Source organism: Myripristis murdjan, chromosome 11 (assembly GCF_902150065.1).
Source record: "Myripristis murdjan chromosome 11, fMyrMur1.1, whole genome shotgun sequence".
In the NCBI taxonomy this organism is placed as follows: domain Eukaryota; kingdom Metazoa; phylum Chordata; class Actinopteri; order Holocentriformes; family Holocentridae; genus Myripristis; species Myripristis murdjan.
In genome coordinates, this window is record NC_043990.1 from 13,124,159 (window position 1) to 13,134,185 (window position 10,027).

General features: G+C 41.7%; 1 protein-coding gene across 1 annotated transcript; it reads right to left on the minus strand.

Moving 5' to 3' along the window:
- Positions 1-9,819, minus strand: LOC115368208 (homocysteine-responsive endoplasmic reticulum-resident ubiquitin-like domain member 2 protein). The gene is made up of 9 exons (XM_030064234.1): positions 9,655-9,819; positions 8,839-9,198; positions 6,850-6,927; positions 4,466-4,582; positions 4,147-4,280; positions 3,717-3,836; positions 3,309-3,596; positions 2,176-2,290; positions 1-815 (listed from the first exon to the last, which is right to left on the minus strand). The coding sequence occupies exons 2-9, from the start codon at positions 8,983-8,985 to the stop codon at positions 648-650; spliced, it is 1,167 nt and encodes a 388-aa protein (XP_029920094.1). The 5' UTR covers positions 8,986-9,198; positions 9,655-9,819; the 3' UTR covers positions 1-647.
- Between the last annotated feature and the right edge of the window lie 208 nt (positions 9,820-10,027).

Sequence of the window (10,027 nt, forward strand, 5' to 3'; positions counted from 1 at the left end):
TTTAAGAAGACACATTTTATGCACTTTTTGACCATTCATTTCTGTTGTCAGAGATGTCACATGGTTCAGGGTAATAACTGGCTCTTGATGGGCTTTTGGAAAAAAAAACTGACTCTTAAAATTCTTCTTTGAACACAACCACTTCTACAAAATGGTGAATGTACTAAGAAAATTTAAACAAAACTTGCAACTTATTTACAAAAGACAATACTTGTTCAGGTTGCTCAACACAAATAGTGTTGTGTCATTGTATAATATTACAATGCACCAATTTAGCAAAAATGATCCATTATTCTACCATAACAGAGACTAATATTCTTTTGACGAGCTTACAACTTGCACATAACAATCTGACTATGGTGTTACTGTCATTTAACAGTCTTTCCTGCAGACAAACTGGTGTCCAGCAGGTTCATATAACGTGATGCTGCTAGCTACGACTGAGGATATATCTGTGACTGCAGGTTAAAATCAGTGATATCATACCACTTTCACCTCCAAGTCTTAGTTATAGAGGAGACTACAGGGGAAGCACACTGCCTTGAGACAGAAACGGTTCCCCTAAAAAGGCAGGCAGATGGATCTCCTCTTACTGAAAGACTGCGCTCCTGCATGTGAAGAGCCGCGGCGACTCCGGAGCCCGTGGGTCAGTTCGCAGCGTTTGGCGGGCGCTCCGGGATGAGTGACATGAAAAAAGTTATGATGAAGGACCAGGTGGAAGACAGGAAGCCCGTGTTGGGCGGGTTGTTGGGATCCTCTGCTCCTTCCTCTCCACTTTCACCGTCGTCGTCCAAGCCTTGATCCATCGCCCGGTCCTAATCAGGACAAAGTTAGATGAAATCACACAGCGAAGAGCACAGCCAGATGAAATATGGACATACAGTGCACCAGATTGCACATGACGGCTCATCACAAACACCATCTGAAACAGCTCATACATTCCATTACAAAACAGCTGCTAAATTATAACCAAAGCACGATATTGTTGACTAAGTTATGAGTCATCTTAAAAACTTTCTGAACTCATTTTATACTCCGCTGGCCTCTGCAGTCATGCTGTCTTTTGTCTCTCTCTGCTAGACTGATCAAGGCTCAGTAAGACTGATCGTCCATGAGAGAGGAAAGGGGTTTTCCTATTTCCTTCAAAATAATTTATGACATTGAATGTTTGCATAAGAAAAAAAATAATAGATTTCTATGCTCTTTAATAACTTAAACAGAACTAGTTTCATTAAAAAAAAACAAATTGCTTGTACCACTCTTGACTCATTACTATCTTTTTAATCTCTGTTATCATCCATAAACAAACCCATTTAAGACAGAAACTTGTGCAGATAAAAAGATCCAAGTTTTAAAATCCAGCATAAATCACAGACTGTGACAGGTATGACTATGTGGAAACTGGATTTTTCTCCATAGACACAATGCGTTGGAAGTTATGTCTATGTGTCACAAAGGCTGAATACTTCAAAACAGTTACTAATGCAGAGATTATAATGGAAAAATGTAACAGGGTGGAGTCCATATGAATGCTGCAATAAAACCTACTATAATTATTGATGGTGATTATTAAATATAAGTATTGATGATCAATAACCAAAGATGTTACATTTTCTGCTGCTGAGGCCTGATTCTCAAACTGAAAAGTGAAAAGAATCGTCTTTCAGGTGTTAAGCAGAAAACTGAGCAATAGCTCTCAAAATAACACAACAGCGACTCACGTAGAGAGAAAAAACTATTTGTTGATCACAGAAATATCACTCACAGACACTTTGATTCGCTGATGAAGGTCCCCTGTGAGCTAAAACGTGATGGCATTGTTTGTTTTGCCTTGCACTGTCAAAATAGAAGCTTTTTAACTTTTTCACCACTGCGGTGCACCCAAGGTGGATTTACAAGGTCGTCTTCGGCACAGCTCCAAGATCAAGACGCTACTTACTGCCAAGACAAACCTCTTTGTTTGTCTGCTGCTTTAGTACTCTCATCTTGTCAAAAACAGGTTGCCAGTTCCTGTGTTCTTGAGTGGTCTTTCAGAAAACGTGTGTGAAAAGCCCATAATGAGCTGAAAATTGGCCTCTGAGTGAAGTGACCTTGTATAACCGATATGATCATTTTCACTGAGATGCAGTTTGGATCAGACTGGGCGAACGCTGCTGATAAAAGCAAGACAAGTACCGTTTCCTGTAAGTCGGGGTTTTGCAGCTCTCCTTCCATATCCTCTTGATTGGCTCCATCCCCTGGAAGCTGGAGATCATTCTCCAAGTTAAAAAGAAACCAGCCTGCTTGGTGCCTGTAGACACAGAAAACACATTACTATTAGGGACCTTCACTGAAACGCTGCACAGCTCATACATAAAGATCGGCACATTATGCTAAGTAAAACAGGACCAGGTCTGAAGACGCTGAAAAATGCTCCATCAGAAAACCATTGAGAATCATTAACCCTGACTTCATGAATGAGTGATGAGGTGACAATGACATAATTCTTCATGAGGAAAATCGCTCTGGGTTCAAAAGGCTATCACAAATGCCAAATAAGATTAGGGATAGTTTTGAAAACCAACGCCGATGCTGATATTTTGGCACTGAAGGTCCCAAAAGCCAATTTGTGTTGCCTTTGAGAATGTTACTCTTGTCAGGCTTTTGAAGCAGCATTTTTAGAGTAACACTAAAAATGTCTCATCACCCTTGTACTAATCTGAAATACATCAAGCAGCTCCTTAAGGCAGGGATACACTGCTGGGATTCATTACAGTCTTTAAATGGAAAAAGTAATGTGCAGAAACTAAGAAATAACTAGAATCTATCTAATTTAATAATAGGTTTTTACACTTACAACCCTTTGCCAATTGAATCCAAAACTTTTCCATGACTTTTCCATAACCACATACTACATTTCCATTTCTGCTGAGTAATGGGTAAAGCAGCGTTTACAACTAGTGGATGGAATTGCAAACCAAATAAAATACATCACACAGTGAACGCCACATCTCTTAACTCAGACTGGTTTCCCCTGAGTCATATGAGAGCTGATTATGAGGAAACAAAAATATTAATTGCTCTCGCTTCTCGGGTTGTAGCTCGACTTGTCAAGATTACTATCTCTTTTATGAAAAACATCCAGGACTTTTTCAAAACATTAGCGTTGTTTCATCATTTTCCAAAACAATTCCAGGCCTGGAAAACAAATTCTCAAATTCTCTTACTTTTCCAGAATCTTCATTACCATATAAACATGTAAAAACATAGAAATCAAGTTTATTTAACTGTGCAAAGCCAAAATTGACAAACTATTCAAATGCACTCACAAGTAGAGCACCAGCATCGCCCCCATCACCATGACGAAGCGGCTGAAGGAGGAGTAAAAGTAGACTATACTGAGCAAGATGGCGGCGCGAGACATCGTGTACACCCAGTCCAGCCAATCCTGGTTCTGCTCCTCCTCGTTCAGGACCTCCCCTCCCTGGGCATTCATCTGGACTTCTTGGTTGCCGCGGCGATCAACCTGGGGGCGCGGGTTCACAGAGTCTGACTGGTGCGACTGGGTCAAGTGCTGGGTTGGTCTGACATGCTGGGAGGACGCAGCCAACATCTGACTGGAGAGAGAGAAAGAGACATAGGTCGTGTTGAACAATAAGACAGTGTTTTTTTTGTCACGACGAAAGCTTTTCAAACATTTCCTCGACACGGTGAGACTGAAACATGAGGGGACTTACTTGTACATGTAGTATTGCTGGGCATACAGTTGCTGCCACCACATAAGTGTCATGGGACTGTAATATGAAGGCATGTTTGCAGGGGGAGCGACTTGCGGGGGCGACTGGCTCCATGTCGAGCTGGAGAGAAGGGTTAAGAACATTCCAGCACAAGAAAACTCATCAGACCAACCACATAGATATGTATTTGATATTATATTATGAGATCAGCAAGCAATCACTGACTGTGGGATAAGCAAATAGGATAATTTTCTAATCAGGCAAATGCCAAGATAATTTTCCAATCAAAGCACAATAATGGCTTGAATTATCTTATTTTGTCTGATTTTTACTTTTTTTTCCTATGTGCTATTCTTCATCTGCTGCAAAAACCCAATCTCCCGCTTGCATAATTTAAGATTCATTTTAAGAAATGAGCACAGCGGCTTACTTATGCATAAATGCTGGGTGCATCGGGTAATACGGGAAGGGGCCCACTCGCTGTCTGAGGCCATCGCTGCTCTGTCCGGTTGGGGGCGGCTGGCCGGCCCGACCGGAGGAGGGGCTGTTAGAGCTCTGAACGTCCTGTAACAAGAACCAGGTCGGAATATTAGCAGCAGTTTATGATTCATCTCGGAAGAGGTTAGAGAATCTCTTCATCCACAGGGAGCTGAAGATCGCTGTCGACAGGTGGCTGATGAAAGGCATGCCGTGATGATGAAATGAATGGCAATGAATGGAGAGATGTGACGAGTGCACCGTTAACCCACCGTGGGACCAGCTGACGAGATCTCCGGGGACTTGTTACCGCGGCTGCTGTGGGGCTTCGGGGACCCAGGAGGGGTGCGTGAGGCGCACACCAGATGGAGCATGTGGTACTCATCCTGCTGTAGAAGCCATCAGAGGTCATTAGCAAAGACAACATAACTATTGCATTATTGTCACTATAAAAAATATTAAACTTATGTGAACTTTACTAGTGGCAGTGGCTTTACTACTGGCAGTCTAGGGTGATGGTGAGGTAACGTACCACCATGCAGTGTTTTGTTTTTTGATACACAGTTTTAATGTTTTGGTATGCAAGGTATTGAGACGTCTGTGTGTGGGTGTGTGCGTGCGTGTGTGTGTGTGTGTGTGTGTGTGATACTGTTCCTGTGTGTTGACATATTCTTCAAAAACAATGGGCCTCCAAAAAATATTGAGATTTCATCGTAACATGTTAATGAACTACTTCACTTTCATTGACACTGTTTTTTATTTGTTTAGGAGAAAGAAGACGAGTGAGCAGTACTTGGGACCACTTCAGTATACACAAATGTGCACTTTGTTCAAATTATTGAGTTTAAATTCGCAGACAATTCTTACAAAGCTATCTACATTCTGAAAAACAGACTGCGCCATTAGGATGGCACACTGAAACCGAAGACATCTGCAGAAAGAAATACCTGATAATAAATTTGTTTTCATTTTTCATCGACTACGTTGTCAACACTACTCTCCAGGAAAGCTGAGGCAAAGATTAAACTGATTTGAAAATTTGAAAATAGGCATGCTGTCACTAAATTAATGTCTGAGGATCTATAATTTGTATTGCTTCTCACTATCAGTCTCAGCTCCTCATAACTGATCCAGCATTGTCTGGAGCTCTGCAGGTTCCCTCCAGGTGACTGCAGTCTCCCCCATAACGGCGGCAAGGCTTTAATCCATTTGTTATGTCTGTACCTTTTCCCGCTCATGTGGCATACTTGATATACTGAGGTTGTTTTTCATTCAATTAAAATATCACACCATTTCTTCTGAACTTTACTTAATGTGTAGGTTGTTGGTTTGTTGGTGCTGTCAGGCTGCTGAAGTCTGCAGCTCGAATATGGGTGCACAGAGGCGCTTATGCTAATTGCAAACTGTCTGGTAGACACTTGCCATTTAAGATGAAAATTAATTCACCGGCATATTTTTTCTGCAAAAAAGTGTGCACGATTCCTGACTCTAGCTTTGAGATGTCCTTACTTTTCTCTTACTGTGTTTTTAAGAACAAAGAGAAAAATAAGGTGACAATCATGTAAGATGCCAAGTAGCCTAATAACGACCCTGCATGATAGAAACTTCATACTTGATGATGTGATTACATTTCAGAGCACCCCACTGCATGTTTTCACATTATTGAGGAAAACTGATTTTGAAAATGTCTATGTCCCTTATATAAACAATTTACTGATTAATTTGTTTTAACCCTTTAATGTTCCAACGGCCTGCCGGTGGGCCCAGCCAATGTACTGTCCTTTAGAGGCTGGTGCTGAGTGTTAAAGAGTGAAGATGCTGGTATCATATGACACTAAACCACCTATAGGTACCCACAGGTCTCACCTTTGCAGACATGCCTACTTTGCGTTAATCCCATGCAGTTTTTTGTATGCAGTACAAATGTGTTATTTAGCCTATTGTAAAATGGTGTATTACGGCAGACTGACGCCTAAACACTCTTTGAGTTGCATAAGCTGGGCATGACTGGAAAGTTGAGAGTCTTGTGGATAATGTTCTAACCCTCATACACTCCAAATAAATAATCAGGCGCCTAACCAAAACACAATTCTTCTCACAGATTTATGACTTGGAATAACTCAACACACAATGCTGAACTGCATCTCAAACAAGTTTTCAGATGATGTACACTACTTCTATTTGGCACCTACTATTGTCCTTTTATTTCCCCCTGAACATCCCCCAAACCCTGACAAAAAATGGATGTAAAAAAAGGGGAGGACACACTTGTAAAGGCAAGCTTTTCCTGAATGGTCGTAAACCAGCCATGTTCTGACTGTCAATGTCTTTTGATAACTTTGGTAACTTTGTTTTGTGTTTTTTACTGTTTTATTTTTTTAATGGTTTCCTTTGTTTTACTGTCATTTTGTGAAGCACTTTGTGTGCCTTTCTCTGTGAAAACCGCTATATATAAAATTTTACTTACTTACTTACGAATGGTAAGGGGTTAGTTAATGGCCTTATTAATATCACTATTATGTGTATGTCGATACTATGATGTTTAATCCAGGACAAGGGAGTGCATGTTGCCTTGTTAGCTTTAACTTGCTACTATGAGCTCATGTTGTCTTGACAAAAAGGGAAAACAAGGCATGCGGTGAGACAGGGCACCTACCTTTCTAAGAACATCCTTCAAGGTGAAGTGATCCAGAAGGAGCTTCCCAGAATACACCAGTCTCTGGTCTTTGGAGCTCTAAAAACACAATATGACAATGGGGTCAAATAGGAGGACTTGCACATGGACAACAACAAATGTGCTTCCCTTCTTAAAAATCACAAACTACTACTATTACTTATAATAATAGTAGTAGTAATTGTAATAAAATATTTCCTATAATAAAAAAAGGAAAATAGCAGTGTAGATCACAGCATCAAAAGGCAGATTTGTTGTATGAATGAGTAATGAGGATGGGCTCATTAGTAACTTCAGTAGGGATAGGAGAGTCTTAGCAGTGGATTAGTCGTATCAGCAAGGTCAGAGTGTGTCCTCTTTGAGCCTACAAGCAGAACACGGCCATTCACAAATGCAAATTACCCCTGACAAAATGCCCAAAATCCCTGCATTCTTGATCCAAGCGGCAGCCTCACATCCAGTAATTTACACCAACAAAAGTGCAGCACTTCCTGTGCCTGGGCTACAACTTCACAGGGGAGTGGCCTCGCCCTGTGTGTGTTGACAGCAGTTACATCAGGACATGTCAGATTAGCAGCGCAATGCAAATCTCAACACCCTCGCCTCAGTGCGACGTCACATCTACACACTCTGAAACACTCATTCAGGCACTCTGTGATTCTGTCAACCGCACTCCCTTCATTTTAGAGAACGCCGTCAAGGTTACTCGAATGAATGAATTTTCTGAACAATGGCAAAATGTTTCTACACTACCGTGAATCACACACAAGTTTCAACAAATTCAAAAAGCAAGCAAATGTCAAATAGGAGGCAGACGAAAACAGGAGGCAGTGCAAATATTGTTTGTCCGACGACTTACAGCAGTAACAGGATTAGCCGGGGAAAAGGATTCATTCTGCACAAAGGCCTCCCGTCTAATTAATCTTGTGTTGCCTAACCTACTTAAACAACCCACATAACACGGGGATATTCACAGCTCCAGACCAAAGAGACCACTCAGCGGTGTAATCTACAGCCTGAAATTGAGTGATAAAATGTAGTTCAGAGAGCTAGACGCAAACCACTATCAGTGTTGTGATTGGAATTGAAGACTAATGCTAAGATCAGCATATCAGTCCTCTTCATGATGTGTATCAGCATTTGAAATATGTCTGTAACAGGTCTGGGAGAAGACTTACAATAAAAAATGAGACTTTTTCATATTCATAGTCATTCAACCAATATCCCATTGAAGAAAGCGTGTGTCTCTCTCTGTGTCTCTCTTGCAAATAAATCCTCAGCGATGCATTAAACTGCAAGAAGAGTGACTTGTTTAAAATACAGGAGCAACTCTGTAGTTTAACTGAGAGGGAAAAAATGTCCCAAGTTGATTTCGAACTACTAATACTACCAACAACTAGTTCATTTCCAATGGGTCTCTGGTACATGTTGTGGAAAAACACCACAGCAATGATCTCTTGGCACTAAAAATGTCCCAAAAATGTGTGAGGTCATTTGTTTGAAATGTTGGACCCTTGAATCCTCAACTGCTGCTAAAAAGGAGTGCACTCGCAGAGGACAGCTACCGAGTGTGAACCAGGGTGGGGAAAAACAGCATGCATGTTCAAAATACATTTCCAGAGTGAAATGGGTTTTTTTTAAAGAGGGCTTTCTGTGGAAATGACAGATTCTGAAATCAAGGCCCACGGCTCCATTTCCTCTCAGGAAGCTCGTTCTGAGTGGGGTGATAAGAGTTTGACGTCCACCAGCGGTACATGAGCCCTAATCTCATTTTATGTAACACAATTCACCTGAGACTGAGTGTACAATTCCCACAGATATCACACAATAGATAAGCAAACTTTCCCTTGTGCTATTACACAAAAAGCTGACCAGCTGGCAAGACCCTGGGCTTGAACGGTGGAGGAGGAGAAACGAGAGAAATTCATTTTCACTCCTATTTAATGATCTATCCTAAGACTGGATACTCACTGGTTTACTGGGGTACACGTCCGACAGGTGGGCTTTGAGCTTCTCCACCGTCCAGTTTTGGTAACAGTTGATGGTCTGGTCATCATACTTCTGGTTGGGGGCTTTGATGACAAGAGTAACAGGACCGTCCATAACACCCTGATCCATAACTCAAAACCATCTGTCACCAATTGAGGAAAAAAAAAAACAACAACAACTCTGTCTGAACTCTGGGCGCTGGGTGTTCAGCACACTCTTCTCAGTAAATTCACAACTTTAAAAAATAAAAATGTCAGATGAGATCTACTGAGAATAAAAGGTGAAATGTAAACAGAAGCGAGGTGGATCCAGAGAAAAATGCAGGCAGCTCAGAGTTGGAGTCTGGGGGAAGAAACAAAAACGCTGTGTTATTAAAGTGCCAGGCATGACGTTTACATAAACAAATAATCTGAAACCAAACAGAGGTAGCTTTAGTTAGCTCCACAGTTAAACTAACGCATTAAAGGCTGGTTAGTACACTATAACACGTTAATATTAGACCACTTGTGTACTCTGAGACACATATTAATCAGAAGAAAGGCACAATAGCAGAAGCCAACAGCTCTAATGTAATTTCACCAGGAGATATAAAACATGACAGACAAAAGACAGCGCCGTGTCAAGGTTTTGGAAACGCTATTCAACAATTTAGCCAGTGTCTGTGGGCTTCCGCCAGCCACACACTTCTCTAAGCTAACCTAGCAAAAGTTGTTAGCAAACTTGGCTAGCCGAGTTGAAAGCGGCTCAAACAGAGAGAGAGGCGGCTCAAGCTGAGGCTGACAGGTCGACGGCTCCCACCTTCGGTCAAAATGTTTTCCAGGAAAGCCTCCGGGCCCCGGGACTGCTGGCTCTCCGCCGCCTCCTGCCTTCTCGTCGGTCGCTCCGCTAGCAGCAGAAAATGGAGCAGTCGAGGGCGGAAGTGACGTCAGCGGCGTGCAGATCAGCTGATCGACCAGCTGATTGATCTGAGCTGGACACGCAGCACCATGTCATGTTCCTCCTTTCTCCTTTTCTCTGTTATTTCACCATCAAACACATCAAATCATGACATTTTTATTTTATGATTTTATTGTATTTTTTGTATATGTAGAGCCGGGGTGTCAAACTCGTGCCATGGAGGGCCGAGAGGCTGCAGGTTTTCATTCCAACCAACAACTCCTCCAGGTGATTT

Coding starts and splice junctions, on each gene's coding strand:
- LOC115368208 (XM_030064234.1), bottom strand. CDS start 8,985: ATGGATCAGGGTGTTATGGACGGTCCTGTTACTCTTGTCATCAAAGCC. Junction 4,281..4,465: donor TCTCGTCAGCTGGTCCCACG/GTGGGTTAACGG, acceptor TTCTTGTTACAG/GACGTTCAGAGCTCTAACAG. Junction 816..2,175: donor ACCCCGACTTACAGGAAACG/GTACTTGTCTTG, acceptor TGTCCTGATTAG/GACCGGGCGATGGATCAAGG.